Source organism: Synchiropus splendidus, chromosome 10, assembly GCF_027744825.2.
Source record: "Synchiropus splendidus isolate RoL2022-P1 chromosome 10, RoL_Sspl_1.0, whole genome shotgun sequence".
Lineage (NCBI taxonomy): Eukaryota > Metazoa > Chordata > Actinopteri > Syngnathiformes > Callionymidae > Synchiropus > Synchiropus splendidus.
This window is the reverse complement of record NC_071343.1, coordinates 2,113,211-2,136,003: the sequence shown is the minus strand read 5'-3', so window position 1 is coordinate 2,136,003 and position 22,793 is coordinate 2,113,211. Positions and strand designations below refer to the sequence as shown.

Sequence of the window (22,793 nt, the reverse complement as noted above, 5' to 3'; positions counted from 1 at the left end):
GCCCTGGCTGGACTATTATTTGTTCAGTTTGTTCATTTGTTGGTCAAGTTTCAGTCACCTATTCAAAAACAAGTGAATTAAACTGTAAAACTATGTTAATTTGGGGGACTTATCTACTAAAAAAAAAGGCGTTATCTATTGTACTCACACACACACACACACATATATATATATATATATATATATATATATATAAAATGACATGAGAGTGATCTATTTCTTTAACGCTTCTTTTATGCTTCATTGGAACTTTAGTTTTCTTGGGAATGAAAGACATTTCCATCATTTTAGTTTCTGGTTTCTGGACCTTTATTTTGGATCGCCAACATTAAGATGTATTTCTGCTAATTGGGACGGATCAATGGATGCAGCCACTGAATGGGATTCGTTTTATTCCTTTGGCAGCGCCAGGTTTTTGGAAATGAATAAAAACATCAGATTTTAAATGACTTATTTTATCAAGTTACAGACCAGAAAACGATGATGATGATAATAATAATAATTATTATTATTATTAATGTTGATTTTATTTTTATCATATAGTGAGCTGGTTTTTTAGAGCAATTCTTTTCATCGACTCAAACTCCTTTTTGCTTCAAATATTATTTTCCAATTTTCTCTTTGCACTGAACAAGTCACCAGTTCAAACTACCTTATCGTGAACGAAAAAAACAAATAAATAAATACTAATAAGTATTAATAATGAAGTTTGTCTTTTACTTCACTTCTGAATTAGGTTGTGTTCAGTGCTACTAAGCTGACACTCCTCTCGTGTAGGAGATTAGATGATGGAGTAGTCTGGCTTCATATTTATACACACATCTTTATTCTTCTGCTGCTTCGGCATCAGCCCGCCTCATGAATATTTTCCATACTGACCTGAGAGGAATTGAAACAGGCTGACCTGAGTCACGGATTGTTTACCTTGGACACTCTCTGAGCAACCTCGCGGCCCACGGAGAGGCCTTGGACGAAGGTGCGGGCGGCGATGAACGCTCTCGTAACCTGAGCCTTGAGCTTCTTGGGCACGTCTCCAAAGGGCTTCAGCTGATCCATGTACTTGCTGATGCACTCCAGATAGTCCTCGGTGATGACGTACTGGGAGTTGAGCAGCGTGAACATGCGCTCCAGCAGCCGAGTCCAGAAATCGTTGAGCATCTCCTCCAGGTTCACGTTGCCTCCTGTGTAGTAGCGCTTCAGCTCGGCGAACAGGTTCTCAAACACCTCCGAGTTCTGCATGTAGGGCTTGCCGTAAGTCCTGACAAACATCTCGTTCAGGGATCTCTCCGTGTTCTCCAGCAGCTCCCGGAAGAACTCTGCAACACAAACGCACATGGATCAGCAGCTCGCCTCACTGGGGGCTCTTTCCATTTAAAAACACAACAGCTTCAGCAATGAGCCGGCTTTATGTAATCTGCCAATAAAGTCAGGATTCAAGAAGTGCAGCAGCGAGACAGAAAAGCCAAAATGAAGTGGCTGTTTTTTCTTCCGAAGGCAGGGTGTCGGAATTTAGAAGTCAATCCCGAACTATCCAAGTGGGAAATTGACAATCCCTGATGGACACCAGTGAGAACGCCACAGTCAGCACTGCACCGGAAGTGTCGGACACATTTGCGAGGCTCCGGACTTCAGTTCTGGAGGAAACCAGACCTCTCATTTCGACTTCTCTGCTCTCCCAAAAATCCCTCGTTGCTTCCTCCTTTTGCCTGGGAGTCAACAGACATGTAACTTTGAGTGTCATCCTTGTCCTGCACACGGCAGCGGCCTTCGCATCAGGCTGTCCGTTGACCCACTGGCGCCATTGTCTGAGCGTCACGTGAAGAGAAAGACGGAGGTTGTTGTTGCGGGTTGTTGAAATATGAGCATGTTTCTTTGCATTTATTGCTACAGTTAGGATAGAAAGCGCCACGAGGTTCTCTTGTACATCTCTAACAGCAGAACACTTTGAGACGATTCGTCGACATGTCTGGATCTAAGATGAACATCTCACCACAAACGCAGAAAAGAAGTGCAGTTTTGTTTGAAGCCACAGGGGGCAGCGAGAGGACCCGTAACTGGAGGATACTTCTGCCGACATAAAAGAGTTGCGCTTCTACTGTGGTACACGAAAACAAGGAGGGAGTTTGTGTTTATCTCTTTTCGTTTTATGCATCAACTACAACGCACATTCACGCAGTGCTATAATGACAATGGTGCCGTCTCATGTTTGTCATCATATGAAATTAGCACTAGAGCTCTCCCAGTCATCCCTGGAACGTCACACGGGAGAGGACTTCCCTTCCCATTCAAATAGCAGTATGTCCACATGCGACACAGAGGGCTGACTTTCTTGTCATAGTCGCTATTTGGTGCCTTAGGAGTGAGTTTGGGTTGCAAGACGCTTGCAACCCAAACTCGCTCCACTTCCGCCTCCTCTGAGGTCGTCCAGCCCCATCTACGTGGCACTACACACGAAGAGGATTTTCATACCTCGGCCAGTTTCTCATGGGGTGCAACTTCAGGATGCTGATCTGTTTCCTGCATCGGACTGATCCCACAGTTTAACCTGGGAACCCCCAACGTGTCGCACCCCCCTGTGTGAGTAACTTACGGGATGCTACTGCCACCTGCTGTCCCATGTAGCTCACTGCTAGCAAGAACAAAGAGCTGCTTGGCAGAGGTCTGCGCCCTCTGAGCAGCTTCTGCTGGGCCCTCATACCTGTGCTCAAGTGTCATTGGTTGACAGTCTGAATGACTTGAGTCCATGTTTGCAGCAACAGGGATGCGCTGTGTTTCCAGTGCTCACTGTGTTTCCAGCGCAGTCAGAGCAAAAGCTTGTTATCAAACCTGAGATGCAGGTTTCTCTGTAGCGGCCTGAAACACGGGAGGCTGAGCTTTCTTCTTCTTCATCATCTGTGCAGCAGCCCACAGATGAAACTGACCTGCACTTGTAATCTCCAGACTCCTGGAGCGAGCAGAAGTACAAGAGTGATGTTCTGCCACCAGACGATTCAGCTAATGCCGAGCTTGAATTCACAAGTCAACGCCGCAGCTCCCACTCAAGTCCTGTTTGACCAAGAGGAGCTGTGACTCGAGCGAGACTTGAATATTCCCCGTCCGCCGACGAAGAAGCTGCGGCTAATTACAGCTGAAGGAAGCGCTTCTCTCTCCGATTTGTTCGCTCTGTCCCTCAGCGGAACTTATAATTCTGACAATCTGCTATTCACAAGGCAAACACGGTTAATATTTAAAGAGCCTTCACAGTCCAAGTGCAAAAGTTGAAGGCTCGTCAGTGGAGACCGGAGGAAGCTCAACTGGAGCTGTGGCGAACGTCCGGCTGCCACTGATGCAAACACATGGAGAATCATCACTAGATACACGTCTACGGTGTTCTGAGAGGATCTTCTGAAACATGACTTCCAATTTACATAATCCTCTGGTGGAGTTTTCAGGGCTTCCCTTCAGCTGCTGCGAGAGACTCCCGCATCAGATCCAGGGTTATTGATATTCACAATCAGAAAACTTTATTAATCCCATGGGAAATTATGACATATATAAATCATATGATAAAGTACAAAAAGTAATGCAAAAGAGCTTAGAAACAATGTGCAAGAAAATGCAGATTCAAGGACAGAGTGAAGAGAAAAAAAAATCAAAAATATTGAGGTGAAATCACCATCATTTAGAATATTCTGCCGTAGTCTTGTAATACAGGAGGCTGGTCTGGGTCTTGAGACCACTTTTTTAGGGTCTGTCTTGTCTCGGTGTAGGCGGATTTGGCAGACCCGGATTTGTATTGGAGACTGGTCGAGACCGACAGAGAAGACTGCCATGACTGGGAGCAGCATTGGTCCTCCTGAGCCAGAAAAGGGCCTCGGTGGGGGCCGGTTTTTGTTGCAACTGAATACCCAAAACCCCAATACACAGATCACAGATTCTGTCTTGGACTCAACCTCCAAATGTCTTGTTCTCGTCTTCGTCTTGAGCTCCAACTGTCTTGGTCTCGAGCTCCAAATACCTTGGTCTCGTCCTGGTCTTGAGCTCCAAATGTCTTGGTCTGGAGCTCCAAATACCTTGGTCTCGTCCTGGTCTTGAGCTCCAATGTCTTGGTCTCGAGCTCCAAATACCTTGGTCTCGTCCTAGTCTTGAGCTCCAAATGCCTTGGTCTTGAGCTCCAAATACCTTGGTCTTGTCTCTCAATACTCTCCAGTCTCAATGATGTCTTGGTCTCGGTTGATGTGGTCTCAACTACCACACTATTCTGCCATGTTCAGTGCAGAACAACTTGGGTTCCCGCCAAGTATATCACTATTTCCAAAAACCGTGGCCAGAGACACTCGCTTGAAACTTTGAAGAAAAAAAAAAAAACAGCGGATCAGAGACTCGTGACAAATTGTGATAATGCCAAAAAAGCCAAGTCCAAGTCTCCGACACAGACCAGGAAGTAAGTCCTATGGAAGAAACTAATGCTGGGCAGCGAAAATTTACACACAATTTTTGGAAGCTAGTTTTAGACACGTTAAGGTCAGTGTGTAAAACTGTGAGGACACAGAACTGAAGAGGGACAGAATGACACTAAACCAAAGCAAACCAAGGCCTTCTATAGGGACCTGCTCGCACGTATGTTTTAAACAAAAGAGTCACTTGGGAATCCCTAATGCAGTCCTGTGAAGGAACCTACTGTGCTGCGTTCAAAGACACTGCCCACCTAAAAACCATGTTTCATTTTTACACTTCAAAAATGAGATTCCATCTGGATTCTGCTGTTGTTTTTCTTCTTCCTCTATTTATTTTTTTCCCTCCAATATTCATTGCAACGCCTCGTCATCCCTGCGAGGGGTCCACTCTGGACCCCCCCTCACAGCAGTAACCCAACACGATCATCATGCACCAGCTCTGACTCTGTAACCGAGGCCCACGTCCACTGACTGTCTCAGTGTTGCAACCACTTTAACTGAGACCGTCATCTCACTTTGACAGGAAAAGCCAGTCAAGAGAGCGTCGCCGTGTGGGAGGGCAGTTCAGATGTGGGGGGGGGTCTGCTCTAAGTGCAGCTCTGCGAAGACGCACTGACCTTTCTGTTCCAGTGTTGTCGTTCCACTCCTCACCGCCGCCCGCGACTCTCTCACACACACACAGGAGTGGAAACATCAAGAGTGTTTTTATTGTTCCCCATTCATCCTCCTGGGCTTTATTTAAGAACATCATTAATTCCAGATGCTTATCATTTAAGTGGAAGCCACTGAGACGGTTTTTGTTCCGATGGCAGCCTCTTTTCCGAGGAATCCCTCGATGATCTTGGAAGGACCTTGATAAAACTTACTGTTCAAAAGACCAATTAACCAGCTGGTGGAAGCACCTCACAAGGAATAAACTTCTTTGAACGAAACAAGATTGACTTTTTCAGAGCTGACACTTGGCTTAAAGGACCATGAACCCGAGGTCGCTTCCTGTTCAGCTCACGTTCTACGCCTCACCACAGGAGGCTCCTGTTGGAGAAGGCCCTCTGTCTGAGCTCCGGAGGAAGAGGTTTCCATTATTCCAAGGTCTTCAGATGAAGACGCTGCCAGTCATAATGTCAGGCCAATTCATGCACTTTAAGTCTTGTCTGTTACATACAAAAACAATGTTCATAAAGTCATTTTTTTACTGGAAGTTGATCTATATTACTGATGATGCTATTTGCAGAGGCGGTGGAGAGTTGGGGGCGCGAAACGTTTCTAACTTCTTCTTGGGGGGGCTAATGAGAAGTACTGACCTACGGTCACAAGCTGCGAGGGAGGAGTCAAGGAATGAGGGCGGAGTCTCCAGAAGGGATAGAAGCTTAGTCAGCAGGGAGTCGCTCAGAGAAGAACTGCAGCTCAAGAGGTCACTGCCACATGGCGAGGTGCTCTGGACACTAGGGAGGAGGCAATTCCATGAGTTTGTGAAGCTGCTTTGGAGTCGCGTGATAACAAAATGAACAGCTTCAACTGAAAAGGAGCGCTGTTTATTAAAGAAAATCCTCCTCAGGAGCACACTCTCCCAAAGTTAGGTCCACTGAGCTGAGACGGTTGCAACAAAAAGAAAAACGTCTGTCACATGTGCCTCAACTGACATAAACACAACTTGCGCCCACTAGTGCCCACCACCACCAAAAACAACAGACGGAGAAGTTGTCACATTTGGATTGTTACAAGTTCCAAACTGAAAAACGGAGCTGCGGCGCAGACGTGTCAAGATCCTTGAGTCTTTGTCTGGTTTTTCTAACGTCCACACTCACTCCCCGCATGGGTCGTACTCTTGTCTTTCAGCTCCCACCATTGCTTTTAGATCCCTGACGTGAAAGCCATCGAGGAATGAAATAAGAAGTTCAAACTCAGTCAGTGAATTAACAAAATCTCCAGTGGATCTCAAGTCTCCCTGTGGTGGGCTGCGTCCCATGTGTCATGTCTGGAGCCTCCGAACGACCGAGTCAGGTTTCACTTGCTGAAGGAACTGGCTTGGGAACCGTGGAACAGAACTCTGATGTTGACATCCACGGACGGTAATGGACCGCTTTAAACCGACAGTGAAGGACACACACACCGCAGCAACCGGACCACAATGGTCCATTTAAACGTGTTGGCTTCAGTCATGTTGAATTAACTCGACCTTCCAACTCATCCAAACCTCACATCAACATGTTCAGTGATGTGTTCAAGGACGCCTGAACAATAGTGCGGATCCCATCGCCTCGACGATGGAGTTCAACCGCAGCCGTGGAGGAATCCCAGCCAGATGTGCCGTTGGACCTCGGACGTAGCTGCTCCACAGCATCTCAGCAGTTCCTGCTCAGGATGCAGCGTGGACACACGGCGCCACCAGACGATTGTCGAATGACTCTGACCATCTGGAGTGAATGAAGAGCCACTAAGACGTCGCATCACTCAATCACTGGAACTAGATTTGAAAATGAAAAATTGAAATTCATTTTGTCACAGTGCAGATCTTCATTTCTATGACCTGACGGCGACACAGATTAAATGCAGTTTACTGCAAAATCAGACTATTATCTTGTTACTGCTCACAAAAACCAGCTAAGGCTTTTGGAACTAGAGAACTTGTTGCACACACAGACTGGTGTCTGGTTCTGCAGGAGAACACGTGCAATGCAGTGACACTCCCACAAGATTGTCCCTCAGTTCGTGACAAGATGCAGAACTATGCTAAATACTCGGCACAAAATGATCCGCTGTGGGTTCTGACGGACTGGAACGCAACTGAATTCAGCTTCAGCTCCATGTAGCAAAGATTTAGCGTGTGATCTTCAGAGGCGTCTGTTTTGGGAGCGACCATCTGGAGCCCTTCAACAGCTTCCTGCAGCTTCAGTGAACTCAGCCATGCTACATCTTTGTTTCACCTTACAACACCACAAGATGGCGCCGGCGTTTGACTCAATTACAACAACCAAACATCACAAGCGTCTTCATCACGATGCAACTCATGTTAGCATTTATGCATCAATGTCTCGACAGAATACAGACAGTAACTTTCTAACAATGTGTCAGCTAAACTATGTGACGGACCCATCGAGGAACGAGAGGAAACTCACAATGTTTAAGAAACAAAAACGGCAGAGCCAACACAAACGGGACAAAAGCCCAAAAGCAGCCCAAAGTCCTAAAGGACAGCAAAAGGAGTCTCCAACGGAGAATAAATGACGATCGAGGTCCGGAATCGTTCACAGTCCAAACAAAGGTAGATGGGGCACGAGGAGGAACAGGAAATAGAAAATGAGAAATCAAGGTCAGGATAAAACTCACAAAAACACTCCGGCGCAGGGCAGTCCAGGCGTAAAAACAGAGATCGGAATGATGAAACGCTCAGCACACCACACATGAAACGCTCACGATCTGGCGCGGCACTGTCATCCAGCTACTGCTTAAGAAGCTGAGGGAAAGCAGGGGAAATGAGGGGCAGCTGCGCCTCATGCCCCATCTGTCAAGGCACAAAGCACACACAGCCAAGGAGGAAGAGTCCATTCAAAATAAAATCACAAGAGAAGGGGACTTGACAAGAACAATGTCTTCATGTGGCTTCATTCATTCATTCATTCATTCATTCATTCATCTCTCATGAGCAGCGAGGGGAAAGCACTGGACTCAGTCTCCCACACCCACGTGTCTAGGATTTTGGGCTGTGGGAGGAAACCAGAGTGCTCAGAAGAAGGAGCTCAGACAGTGGATCCAAGCTCCATGACCATAGAACTAGAATTGGAGGACTTGAACCGGGGACCTTCATGCAGTGAGGCTGCTACAAGCAGATGTAAACGCGGAGATAATTCAGAGGCTGAAGGCAACATGGCGGAGAGACGGGCAGCTGGGATGGACGAGGCATCGCGGCCACGAGGAGCGCCGCACCTTGGCTCATGAATCCATCAAAAACTCACCTCCCGTAGCTAACTTCACGTAGGACAACAGAATTTTCAAATTCATCTATAATTCATCAGCGTTGGCCGAAGTCAATGTGCAGCCAAAAAAACGAGTTGTTTTATTAAGGCGCACGCATGATATTTATTGAGCCGTTTCGCTGAGTTTGCACATTTGCCCTTTTGCTAACAGACAAACGCTGGGATCAGAGCAGAGCGTAGGACGTTGTGCTCCACCACACACGTCACAAAGCGCGGAGAAGCCAGCCGCTACACGCTGGCGCTGTGTAGGTGGACCTCCATGAACATGTGTTAAGTAGATGCCAAAGATCAACTCGCTGCACCAGCATCTTCAGAAATATCCTCCAGCCACTATTTTCAAAACAGAAGCCGCGTATGCAGAGGAGGTTTGCAAACAACACCCGATCGAAGTGTTTCTGAAGCAAAGAGGACACCACTTCAATCCACGAGTCGATGCTTCCCGCGTCAGACACCCAGTCTCCTGTCAGCAGAAGGTCGAAGACCTGCAGCCGGCTTCCGCTGTGTCGCTGATGAAATTATACAAAGTGGCAGCGAGCCCCAGGAGGAGGCAGGAGGCCGGGAGTCATGCAGCTAAGTGCTCCTGGACCAACCCCACTTCCCCTCCCGACGTCCGCTTCACTGGCAGCAAACGATCAAAATAACCTTTATTGTGGATGCATGTATCCGGGAATGACATGTGCTCTGAACAAGAGCGAAACATCAAGTCTGCTAGCATCCTGGCCTCACTCCCGTGGCGTCATGTATCGTCCTGGGAGAGCGGACTTTTGCGTCCTTTACTGACCAAAGAGGCAGCCTTCAGCCTAGAATGTTAAGCTCCGGTGTTTCTGAAAGAACATGCGTTGTGCGCCAGTTATTGTCAGCACAGGACGCAAAACGCAACTTTCCCGATGTCAATACATGACGCCGTGGGAGTGAGGATGGGTTGGTGAGCGAGTGGTGAGTTTCAGCACCGCCTTGACTGACAGCATCTCCACCTCCAGAACATGAAGATGCAGACTGAAGCAGAAAAGCGGCCCTGCAACTGAACCTACAGTGGGAAGTTACCGCCAAGTCTTCTGAAGTAGTGCAGTTTGGAAAACAACAAAATAATCCACCGCTCTGAGGCAGAGTTGCTCTGTGAGGATCAAGCACCTTATATTTGGGCCCTCTGCTTTGCATTCAAAATAAATAATCCATTCGCATTTTAAAAAACAATACTGCCCGGTGTTTAATTGTTTTTTACTCATTTGTTTGTATATTTAATGCATTGATCTGTGGTTCTGTTTTTCATGTGCGTTTTGTGTTTTTCTTTCTCTATCCCAGTGGTTTCAAAATGGAATCAATATGGAGCTTTGAAGAGATAAATCAGAGCCATACATTTTGAAAAGTTATTATTCATCATTTGTTTTGATCTCAAACTTTAAATTGTACTCTAGAATGAGACTTTCTGTTAATTTTAACCCTTATTTTTATTGTACAACACAGTAAGCCATGACAATAGCAGTTATATTAAATAAATATCACGTGTTTTTTATTAAAGTGGGATGTATCTCTTGTAATGCTTCAAGCTATTTTTGCATTATTATTATTATCACTTTTCAAACTTCTGTTTTCCAATGACAAAACCTGTTTTATTAACCAATTTATTTTGACTGAAACCTTTTCATTTCAACTCAAAACATTCTTCCGACAGAGGATGTTCCAGTACAAATGACTGACAGGGTAAAACCATGGTGGGCTGCACGGTGCAGCAGTGGTTCGTGCTGGTGCCTCACAGCGCGTGAGCGTGAGCCCCGTTCCCCTTCGGAGTCTTGTTTGTATGTTCTCCCTGTGCTAGCGGAGGCTTCCTCCCGGCACTCTGGTTTCCTCCCACCGTCCCAAAACAACCGTCCAGGTGAGGCGGTCGGCGTGAGCGCGTGCCTGAGTGGTTGTTCCAAAGTTACTGAGTAAGAGTAAACATGTGTAACTATCTGGCTGAGCAAGAATGAAACCTGGATGTGTTGCAACAACCCAGATACCACATCTCAAGACCTTATTTTAAATTAAAGGAGAAGCTTTTGCGTTGAAAAAACCCTTGTGTTGTTGCCATCTTCAAAAGAGTGCATCTTATTAAGACGAGAAAACGCAGCGCAGACTCTCTGGACTTAATCTCATTATCTCCAGCGCCACAACAACTCAGACATAAACAAATGAAGGTAAAGGCATGTCAACATCGCCTTGGCAGTTCATTGAAAGATCAGTGGTGGGTAATGGCAAACAGACAGCAGGCGCTTTTTGGGGGAATGTCTACAGTGATTAGACAAGTTCACACTCAAGTTGGGAGCTGGAGGGATTATTTGATCTCATTAAACTGGAGCTGAAAGAAGCTGACTCCAGCGAGATGAAGAGGTAGAGGAAGGCAGGGACCGTAATGAGTTCAGCCCCGCGGCCTGATGGCGGGGCGCAGTGGTCAGCAGCAGCCACCGGGGGGCTCGGACCGGCGTCAGCTGTTGGAGCTGCCAGTCTGTGGCGCGCGCAAGCATGTTTGTCTAAGTCCTGCGCTCCAAAGCATCTTAATGAGACTCCCTCATCCTCCCGAGGAAAGACCTGAAAAAAACGGAGCCTTTTTTGCTTGGCTCTGCCGCAGCCAGCTTTTCTGGAAACACGTACCGTCGAAGCGCTGGTGCCTGGACACGAAGGTGCTCCTCAGGTCGTGGCTGATCTCGTCCACCAGGTTGAGGAAGTCCTGCTTGCTCTGCTGGCCGAAGGCGTGCTCCATCTCGGCCGTGCAGCAGGTGTTGCCCTGCGGACACACCCGCAGGTGCTCACCTGCGGGGGGAGGGGAAAACAGCTGGTAAACATTTAGCACGAAAAGAAGAGCTTCATCTCACGCGAGCCGTCGATCGGCTTTCACGTCTGCTGCATGACCTTCCCGGTGAGGAAAGCAACTGTTGGATGAAAGAGCCCTGCCAAGGCTGTGTGGAGGACACCAGCCACTGCAGAGCTCACGGAGGGAAGGACGCAACGCTATGATGATAGACGGAGAAAAAAAACAACCGTCCCAGAGGTTAGAAATGACGTCGCTCCAGAGGAAAAGTTAGAATCATCGCTGTGTTCATCAGGAGCTAAACGGACCATTTCTGTGGGGACCGATGGCGCCCCTTCCCTGGGTGCCCGAAGAATCAGGGACATAGATGTGGACCTACGACCAGGTTGGGCGAACACTTTGACCAGGAATCGTGCTGCTGTAGTAGCTGCATCCAGATGGGAACTTTTTCATGGGTGAATTTTGCTTCAATTGAAACATCTGACAGATGGATTTTCTCTGTTGTCAAACATAAGTCAGTATCAGACAATTACACACCACAGATAACCAGTCAAATATTTGCATAAGTGAACGGGACTTCACTCTTACTGAAACCGTCCGAGCCACTTCCTGGTGAGAGAATTGGCGCAGTCTTTATCTTCCTTTATTTTCCGGTGGTGACTGGTTTGAACAGCGTTGGGAATATTCGGTATTGATCATAAATGTTTTGTGTGGTAGATTGTGTACACCTCAGAATCCCATCTTCACTTCCTCCCTTTCTCACTGTGATGCCATCACTAGGCGACAGGTTCTTATGGTGGAAAAATCTTCCAAACCTGAGCAACGTGTCTGGGCGATGATGTCATGTTTGGAAGTCGCAATAGTATGTTTGGTTAGGAAACGTTTTACTTCACATGAACAAGCACAGGTTGTTTGCTTTGCATATGTGCTACTTCCTGGTCTGAAGGCGAACGCGTTGTGATTGGCTTGAGCATGGTCGTCAGACCAGGAAGTAGCTCCGGACTCGTTCCGTAAAGTTGAAAAGTTGGTTCCCAGAGCCACATTCTTCCATTACGATTGACTGGATGTGTCTTCGGTGGTGCGTAACTGTCTATAAGAAGTCGACTCTGATGTTTGTGCGATGGCAAATAAGAGCATGTCAGCCAATCACGATGCGGGGAGTAGAAAATATGCTTGGCAAATGACCTGCTTCATGGTTTGCTGTCTTCAGCTAACACAGGCAGGTGGTAGAGGAAGTAGAAAGTGCCGCTACTCACTACTTTTCAGCTACAACAGTCCAAGCACATGATGGAGAGGCGGGGCTATGACATCATCAGTCCGAGACACCAGTGGTGAGGTCATGCAAAACTCGTGTTTTCAAAAGTTGCAGCAGAACCAACGCAACTTCATGTGGACGGAGTGGAAGTTAAGAGTGTTGCCACTGAACGCTGCAGGATTGAAAACAAGAAGTGTCTGAACCGGATCAACATTTGTTTTCCCGAGAAAGGAATGGATTTTCCAGATGGATTTGAAATTCTGCCGCAGCAATAATAGGAACCAGCCTTCACTCTGCTCTGAGACTCCGAGGACCACATGATGGACGTACTGCACACAGCAACGCTCTACAGCAGTGATTCTTCACCAGCGGGCCGGGGCCCATGGTTGGGCCGTGAGCGCCTCCTAGAGGGTCACTAGAAGTTATTTTGTTTCACACCTCTGGGCCGCGAGGGCCACGAGATGTTACGTTTTAATACATGAGCCACATATGGTGGCAGCAATGTGTCACTGAATTGACTTGACAGCTACAAATCTGATAGTTACCAACTCAGAAGACTTTCTTGAAAAGAAAAAATCATCAAGAAAGTGATGTCGTCCCCAACAGTAAAAACTGTTTTTAAAGTTGAGTTTGAACATTTTATGGCAATACTTTCATTTACACTTATATCTTCTTTAGAGTTGAATATATTATTTTTATTTTATGATAGTTGGACGTGATTTTATTATATTTATTTTATTCAGAATTGTATTCAGTTTTTCCATTTTTCTCAACAGTTTGCATCAAGTGTATTTGTTTTTCTTCAGTAAATGTGATGAACATGACTTGCACCTGCTTCTGCCGTTGGTCGGACTTTTCCATGAGAAATATCTTTGCGCTGATCACATGGTTTCCAGCCATTTCACAAGGTTTTGGTTTGTTGATGTGAGAGTAGATTAAGTAAGAGTCATGAATCAGTTCTATTGAATGGGCGCCGGGTCCATTTGTTCTGGGAAAGGTTCAGGAGCCTGCTCCAGAATCAAGTGATCTGGTCCATGTGATGAGGAGGGGGTCATGGGACGGCGCTTCTGAGGAGCCCCTGAACCTTCCCACTGACTGAGCCACGGAGGGCTGCAGTTGCGGATGACGTTGATCATCTTTGGCTCTGACATCACGACCATGACTCAGCGTCACAATGAGGCGCCGGTCGGCCTCCCAACCCAAATCAAGCGTGAATCCAAAGCCATCCAAAAATGGAACATCTTCCCTTTAATGAGGCGATAAATGAGGACGCTCCAGTGTTTGCCTCCGCTTCGACGTGTTGCAGAGGCGTCGTGAGCTTCCCCCCGGGGCCAACGCAACGCACTGTGGGCCGCGCTGATGTCACACACCTCCACACAAACCCTTTGATCCCAGACGGTGACGGAGGATTTTAAAACCATTTAGAGAACAGCTGTGTCTAAAAGGCAGATTAAATACGGGTCTCATTTACCAGTCACACAAATACAGGTTTTTCCCACTCTTCTAAAACCCTACTCCGGGTCGGACGCGTCGCTCTTCTCTTGATCAGACAAGTCAAGGAGAGACAAGTCACGTATCTCGACATCCCCACGATGCGCTCTCTCTGAAGAGCAGCGGCGCCACAGAGCGACACTCGGCTCTGACCGTTCTCATCACGGTTTAAACATCAATGTGACCCCACGGTTTATCTCGCCGCAGGAGAGCGGGCCATATGTCAACAGACAGCATGAGGACAACAGGAATCATCTCCAGTCTTGTGTGGGGCTACACGGCTCTCCGTCAGTTCAGGGGTGGCAGCAGGAGCTGAATATTTAGTTCGATCTCAAACTAGTTCGCTGGAATTGTAGCGGTTACTTTGGCCATCAACAGGCACATTGGTTTTCAGAGATAAATATTGATGATACGACAGTATTTCTGTATTAATAAAGAGTATCATTTACACCGCTGCACTCAGCAGTTTATGAGCAATGACAAGGTGCAAGAGCATCTTCTGCCAGTTTAAGTTTGGGGTTAAATAGTGATGGAGAGCCTGGATATACCCACCAGAGAGGCAACATCTTAGTTAGCAGACAGCGCTAATCGTGTTAGCATGTGAGTGGAACCAGATAACGGTTCTTCTTTGCCTCAAATATTTGACTCATGCTTTTGCTGAGATGCTCCTTTGAGCGTGTTTCCGAACTCATCCTGGAGAAGCGCAATCACGGCCGGGGGCTATGTTTTATGACGTCATCATGATCGGCCATCACATGAGAAATATATGCAGTTTTTTCATGGATTCATTTATTTTTTTAACAAGATGCTCTTCATGTTTATACACAATGAGTAGTAGCGACTTCTGTGTGATTTAGTTGGGAGAAAAAACAATCGGCAAAAAACAGTATCGGCCTCTTTTAGCTTTCGAATATCGGCATGGGCCAAAAAACATAGTTTCGTTTGCCCCCCGAGATATAAAACCCTGCATCAGCCATGACGGAATCAAACTGCGTTTGGTTTCTTAACGACTCTGACAATAATTCCAGGTACCGTTTGTCACGTCAAAATTAGCCTAATGTTAAAGAATTCTTGGAAGAATTGCAGGATTCAGACAATGATCCGGATCAACCCCCAAACGGATCACTTGCTCCTCGTCCCATTCCAGACATGTCCTGAAAACGCCAACTTTTTGAGTCATGTCGCTCAAAAACAATCCACTGAGTAGCAGTTAGCTTTTCAGAAAGCCAGTCTGGGCGCTTCACTGCAACCGGCAGAGCGCGGTGGCAACAAATCATTTTGGAAAGGTTCACCGTCGCTGACAATTAAAAGGATTTAAATAAGCAATCACTATTGTCTGGAGTCAGCTATTTAACGCTCGCGTTCGATTGCTGTTTTCCATCAAGCCGGCTCCTGAGGAAGAGGGCTGAGCAATCTCCCCGGACTGCTGGCACAGCTGTTGACAATCTGCAATTTAGCCACGACAATAATAGAGTTATTGATGAGCAGAGCGGCTGTTGATCAGAGAGAGCGGCAGGAAAGACCCGCGAGGCAGAGCGAGCGCCGCCAACAAAGCTTCCGAGAAGGTGACCCCTCCCCTGGTGACTTTATTCAACAACAGACGGAGGCGGGGCGGGCGGCTGGAGCAAAGATGGCGCCCCCTCATGGCGACATCGGACCGCGCTAAGCTTCTATAGCCTCAGCTGGGAGGTTGAGCGACAGGGATTCAAGGCGTGACTCATCTTTTCAACAGTTTTTAAACTGAAACAGACGTCACATGATGTCGACGTTCGCCTTCAACCAGTCAGAACGTGGGCAGGTTCGATAGAAAACACCAAGGTTCTGAGAGTCCCGATTCTGGTTGAAGGCTCCAGAACCAGATCCGGGTCGGCCTCTACACCCTCTATGGTTCTGAGGACCGGATGGTGCTAAAGGGAGGATGAAGAGCCAGGACTCAGGCAGCCTTGTAAACCAACAAAAGGACAGCTTCCTGCGGAGCCTGTGGCCAGGCAGCAGCAGCATCAGAAGACCTCAAACTCTATTTTTAGACACAAAACACTTGACTAAAACTCATGGTTGAAGAGCAGCCAGAACCTGGACCCAAATGTGTTGCGACAAAACCCACTGCCTGGAAGGTAAAAGTCTCTCATCTCAGCTGAGGAAGGCGTGTCGGGTGGCGAGGTGCCTCTCTCCTTCACCGCTGAATAAACCTCCCCCAGGAGGCCGAGCGACGCGGTGTCATGAAGACAGACTCGCACTCTCCGGACGCCCCAAACTCATCTGCCTCTCCCTGTCCTCCTTCACGTTTCAAGTGATGACATCTGAAGATCATGTCGGGGTGATGATGGGACCCACTGGACAGCACCTTGAACCTGTCCTGCAGGCGCAACAAGACCAGCAGCCAACTATGAACATCACAGCCACCTCATCACATGTTGCAAGTCTGCAAACACACCCATCCAATCACATTCATGGAAGCCGTTGCTCAGCAAGATGAAAAACATTTCGATTTAATGAGACAGTTTTATGCTCCCCGGCTACCTATTAGCATAAAACACACCATCACAAGCACCAGTTACATTGCGTCAGTCACGTTTGTAGTCAGACCTGTCAATCAAAGCACCTCACGGCGGAGAGATGTCGGAATTAAGAGCATTACAGCCTCACAAGAGGAGAAGCAAGGCTGCGGTCGGCGCCGAGCCGCGGCATCCAGCACCTGGACGCCGTGACACTCGGCATCAGTGCGGCGCCATCTGCTGCAGCCCCTTAACAAACTGTTCAATGAATTCACACTTGACGTCTCAACCGTCCCAGACTGGGCTTCTTCTCTGCCACATCACCCACTGAGAGTCAGCGAATGTCTTCTGGTGTCGCAACAATAAGCAGGACTCACAAAAGTGATTCCATTGTGTTAAACGGACAAAGATGTTTGACAATCCTCGACAAACAAAGCCAGATGCGTCTCACTTCAGCAAGGATCGCCTCATCTCTCACTCTGATGCTCTTGTTCTCCTCTCTCGAGTCAAACTTTCCTGATTCAAACCTCACTAAACTAAACGACTCCTCCTTTGCCAAGTCTGTCGCCGACTTCCTGCTTTAATTCAGACCTTTGAGTTCACAGCCTTTCACTGAGCGTTGAAGGTCATGAAGACAGAAGACCACCAGGACTTCCATCGATCATCTGGAAAAAAGGTTAAAGCAGCTCAGTGCAGCACTTCACACAGAGCTCTCTGCTCATCCACGTCACAAGTCGGTAAACAAGGCTTTACCACTCTGACACCTGTGGTCATGCCGCACCAGGATTCGAACCCTGGTCTTTGGTGAAGAACATGCCCACACAGGAATGCCAATACATTTTTATAGCTATTGAGCAACATCTTTTTTTTGGCCGTCTGAACCAACCCTGACAGTGTTCTGTGGCTTCACCACTGCTTGGATCTTCACTCATTCACCTGTATCCAAAGGTGCTGTGAACACATGAGCATCCCATCCCACTCATGACACCAAATGTAAGACAGTGCTGGGCGGCACCTCAAATCGGGATGTCCCAGCCACACTTGGTTTGGAAAATATCGAGTGATAGTGTATTGATATTTATGGTCGGCAAGCTCAATATTTGATACATGGACACCTGCATATGCTGCTGCTTTTGAGACAGATGTTCAGTCAGGTTTCTTTCTTTCTGTACACTGGAGTTGCTTGCTGCTGCTTAAGGGAGAGAGTCATTGCTCCGTGGACAGTAAAACTGGCTGGACTGACGTCAATAAACTTGTTTTCATGCACATCATATTAAAAATGATGGTCTTTATTACAATATATTGGTGAACGCGCAGTATCACAATATAACACAATGCATCGTATCACCACTCCTGCATCACGATACGTATCGTATCGTAAGATACCTCCCGATACACAGCTCTAGTCCACACACAGGTCAAGGCACGAGGAAGGTGTAAGCCTCGGGCCAGCACACATCCACAGTAGGTTTCCAAGGTGAACATAGCAAGCAACATAAAAACTAAAAACAGGGCACATTTTGCAGCGCCTCCGCTCATGAGACAGTAATCCGCCATTGTTGGTGTGATGATGAGCTTTGAAGGAGGAGACTCAGGTCAGAGAGACGAGGCTATGACATCACTGCTTCCAAAAAAGTATATTTAAAGGTTAAAAAAATCCACTCAGAGAGCAGAGTGGTAAAAGTTTCAGCGGCTAAAAGGACAGAGACGTCGCCCTGTGGGTGGGTCCTTCATAACTTCCGATCATCATCCATGAGAAGGTTCGAGGAACCAGATCGTGTCTCTCATCTCAGCGACGTTGCTTCAGCCAACACCAGCCGGAAGCCCCCAGCACTCGTGCCAGGAATTGTCATGGAAATATGCTGCCGTTCTTTCAGTCCCTGGTCCTCCTGCCTTAACTCAGTCAGTCCTCCTTCATTGGACCCATCACAGTCCAACCATCTCATGCGCCTTCCATCGCTCTGGTGTGAGGTTCCACCACTTGTTTCAGCCGCAGGTTGCCTGCAACTAACCAACAAACTCGACCATCTTCTCACCCAAACCTCAGAGCTCCTGCTGAGCATCACTGCTAATGTGCGCTTCCGTCATGACTTGATCATCTGAGGCACCAGCCGCCATGATGCCAGACCTTGCACAGTAAACACGGGCGCCTGCTGGTTAGAGCCTCACTTCCTCTCCGTGTTCATCGCAGCTTCGCCTGCTCCGATCGCCCTCCTACTTTTGTTAAGTCATAAGGGCAATGAGGCTCGTCTCCTCTCGGCTGCGACTCCGACAGCTGCGGCAGAAACTTTCAATTCATAATTATGGGATTAGCAGAAGCCCACTCCAGGTCAACGCGTTGCCATGGCAACCGATCACGGGAGAAGCAAAGACGAGTGCTTTGTCTTTAACACTCAACTGTACACTTCATGACACACCGCGCTCCACCAGCGGAGACGTGGGACGTCGTGTTGTGTCGTGGGCATCTCACTTCCCAGTTTGCTAAATTCTGATAACAGCCCTAAAATGGTGTCATGGCTGCCATATCAAGGGACATCAAATCGACTTCCTGCGGGATGAAATCACCTCGCGCTATCGCCACGGTTCAGCGAACATCTCGTGGTTATCGCAGAAACGCATCCTTCAACGTGCAGGAATGAAAAGTTAATGGCTGAAAATGAAACCAGAGATGACATCACCTTCAGCTAGAATTGGAAATATAGAGATTTAAAACTGACCTGAGAAGGTAATAGACGTATTTTACTGTGATCCAACATGATTTCTTTGGGCGGGAGGCAGGATGACATAAAAACTAAATTTAAAAAAATGTTAAAAGTATTATTTTTAATCGCTGTAAATATAGATTTGAAATATAGAAACATAGATAAATGTTTGTTTAGTACTTCATTTTATGAGGTATTATTCTGTTTCGTTTTAAAGTTCTAAATCATTAATATGTGATGAAGATTATAAAGGATTATTTTGAAGGACAATAAATTCTTGCTTTTTGTAAAATGAATATTTCTGTGGAAATGAGATAGTAATAACTAATGAACATGGAAATTTTGGTTTTCTGACCCACATTGCTAGATCATCACTTGCATAGTGTCACTTTGACTCCTTGAGGGCCACATCAAGGCAGTGAAAGGGCCGTACAGTGTGTGGCCCCGGGGCCCCAGTTTTCCGAGGTCTGCGCCTGACTGTTGACATCAAATCGACTTCCTGTGCGATGAAATCACCTCGTATTATCGCCATGTTTCGGCGAGTGTCTCGTGGTTATCGAAAGAAACGAATCCTCTTCAGGTAGATTTTCAAATAGAGAGATTTAAAGCTGGTTTGAGAAAGTAATAAACCTCTTTTACTGTGATCCAACATGAAAAATGTCGAGTACTTCCTATACAAGTAATGACAAAGTAATGATGACTGCAGCAGCATTCCGCCGTTGGTCATGTGACATGTCTTCCAAGTTCGAGCCAGAACAGTCACCGCCCCAGAATGAGCCTGTATATGGTAGTAAATCATGCAAATGTGGTTTTGAACTTGGGAACAAACTTGGGAAGCGTCAGGGGTTTGCGGCACCGTCTCACAAATGCAGGCAGTTTGTCCACTAAAATGATAATAAACCGATCCCTCTGCATAAATCAACATGCATTATTCTCCCCACCGGGTTCAAGTGATTCACAGCGGTCGGTTTACATCGTCGGGTGTTAATTGGGTTTATCGGAGCCAGAACCTTTGCACGGAAACACGTCCTGATGCTAAATAGATTTCCACCTGGGAGGTGTTTTCATTATGCAACGCCGCCGCCGACAGTAAATCTGTAAATTGACCAAATCCTGAAGCACGTTCCAACCTGCTCATTAGGCGAGTTTCACTTGTGTTGCCAGGCTGAACAGAACAATCCCACAGCCCAGAGAGGGTCCCAGACGAATCCGTCGGACTTTCCTTTAGGACGCAGCTTCATCTTTGTGTCGCGCGAACTCGCCTTCAAAGGGAGTCATGTTTCCCATGATGCCTTGGTCAGGAAATGAGCTCAGTGGTGGTGGTGTCTGACTGCAGACTGAGGTCATGGTGGTTCCACCAGCCTGAACTGAGGGGTCCTACAGCCCTTCTTCACTTTACCGGGGCGACACACCTGGACCACGTGAAAGCAGAGGGGCAAGAATACGTTCTGAAGCTTCCAGGTAGAGAAACCAGAGCCCTGGGACGAGTGACCAGAGGGGTTCCACTCTCCCCCTGCCCAAAACTGAGGTCAAGAGAAGAGCGGCATGCTGACGTTTCTGACTCCATTCATTCACTGTCAACACAGACGCCAACTTGTCTCAGCTCTGCTGAAATGTTTCTATTAAAATACTGCGGAAGATATTACATTTTAGTCTGAATGAAATCTGCCACTCTGATTTCATCCCACAGTCCAGAAACATGCCGGTCATTTGTGTTATAGAATGATGTCGGGAAGAACTTGGTTTTGATGCTAACAAGCTAGCTAACATCCCGCGAGACCGACATGGGGGGAATTCATAATCTACTGGGGCTGTTGAGAGGGGCTGTCGAACTAAGACAAGAAAAGGCAAACAAACCAAAAAGTGGAATTTTGGAGGGAAACAAAATGACATAACATAAAAAAAACAAATTAATTAAATCACACATCATAAAATTTGATATATGATTGTTTAAAACTTGATTTTCTGACACATTTTCAGTGTTCTGTTTTGTTTTATTACCAAGTGCTAAATCATGACTATAGTATATTTAAGTTGTAAAGATATTTTGAAGGACGATTATCACTTGTTGAACACCATCTAACGCACATTTCTCCATCATCAGTTGCATCGTGTCACTTTGACTCCCTGAGGGCCACATCGTTGCAGTGACAGGGCCGGACATGGCCCTGGGGGCCTCAGTTTTGCGAGGTCTGCACGAGGCTGATGACGTGTATAGAGAAGATATAGGCAGCGCTACGTACGAGCTGTGATGCTGCCACAGGTCTTTCTCATGCTGACACAAACACGTTCGGGGCAAGCTATCGAGACCCTTAGGTTTTCACTTTGCCATGACACTGTTCTAACAGTGGAGGTGCCACAAAGTGAACATTTTAAAGCAGTGTAGGGCAACAAAAGGCAACAAAGGGGAGACCCCCGGTTAAGGGACTCCCAGCATGTCCAGCTGGGAGGAGGCCTTGGGTCAGACCCGAGTATTCCGCCCCACTAAAGTGGCAGATTCTGGGGAGAGGGGAGTCGGAGTACTGACCCTCACTATCTTTGACCACAGGTGGACGGACGAACTGGCACTCATCCACTTATCGATGTATTTTATGCACTGAATGTGTCAAATAATTTGTGTTTGATTTGACTGAAGCCACACATTTCCACATGAAGGAGACAGGCTCCATTAAAGTGGACAGGCGGATCAGCATGCATGTATTCCCAGCCCCGCTCTCTTAATGCAGTCTCCGGGGGGCCGCGCGTACCCACTCGCCAGCCTCCCGCCAACCGGTCGGGACTCGCATCCCCATCACATTTTGGTCATGTCAGAAGCCGGAGCCAGAGCAGGCTGCTGTTTGAAACAAGCGGGGGAGAGCAGAATATGTCCTTGGGTGAATGAGGACAGATTCAAGAGGAAATGAATCTTCAGTGACATAAAACAGCGCACAATAAAAGCAGCACAATATCGTATGATGGTGCTCGTCATCCTCGGGAGAGTTGGCGCTGAGGGAACAGAGCTCAGGAATATAGATGGCGGAACGCTCTCATACCCCCAGCTCGCGTGTCACTTCTTTCCTCCGGTTTGTGTCACATGCAAAGCAGGTGAGTGAGATGAAACGGTGTTGACTCAGTGTTTGTAGTTTCACTCGGAATGTTTTCAAATGGAAAAAAAAACCAACTCAAACGTAAACTCTGTGGACGTAAAGCATCCGAAATGTTTCTATTAAAATGCTGCGGAAAATATTATATTTTAGCCTGAATGAATTCTGGCACTCTGGTTTCATGCCACAGTCCAGAAAGATGTAGAGATGACTCTGTTCTTTGACTCGCATGGGTGACCAGTCCAGAGTGAGCTATGAACAATGCCAGGCCTGTGAGTGAGTGGCGCTGTAGAACTTCTCACCCCATCTCTAAGGGAGACGCCCGTCGGAGAAAAGTCACTTCAGCCACTTGTTCTTTCGGTCATGACCCACAGCTCAAGTCCATAAGTGAGAGTCGGGATTGACTGCAATACCGCCCCCTTCTGCACAGACTCCCTTACACCTCACTCGAGAACAAAACTCCTAGATACTTAAACTGGAGACAGGAACTCAATGCTCATGGGGGGAGCAAACCAATTCTTTTCCGGTTGAGAACCACAGCCTCAGACTAAAAGGTGCTGAATCTGACAATT

At 47.1% G+C, this 22,793-nt stretch overlaps 1 protein-coding gene across 3 annotated transcripts in view; it reads right to left on the bottom strand.

Moving 5' to 3' along the window:
- LOC128765710 (glypican-6-like) overlaps positions 1-22,793 on the bottom strand; it is a 93,030-nt gene that overhangs the window by 53,888 nt on the left and 16,349 nt on the right. For 2 of the 3 annotated variants that reach the window (XM_053876699.1, XM_053876700.1), the window contains exons 2-3: positions 11,039-11,197; positions 925-1,316 (exon numbers count right to left, since the gene is read on the bottom strand). In XM_053876699.1, coding sequence (XP_053732674.1) covers positions 925-1,316; positions 11,039-11,197 — 551 coding nt within the window. Of the gene's footprint in view, positions 1-924; positions 1,317-7,763; positions 7,845-11,038; positions 11,198-22,793 lie in introns of those variants that run through there. The other variant, XM_053876701.1, reaches the window with a different exon arrangement.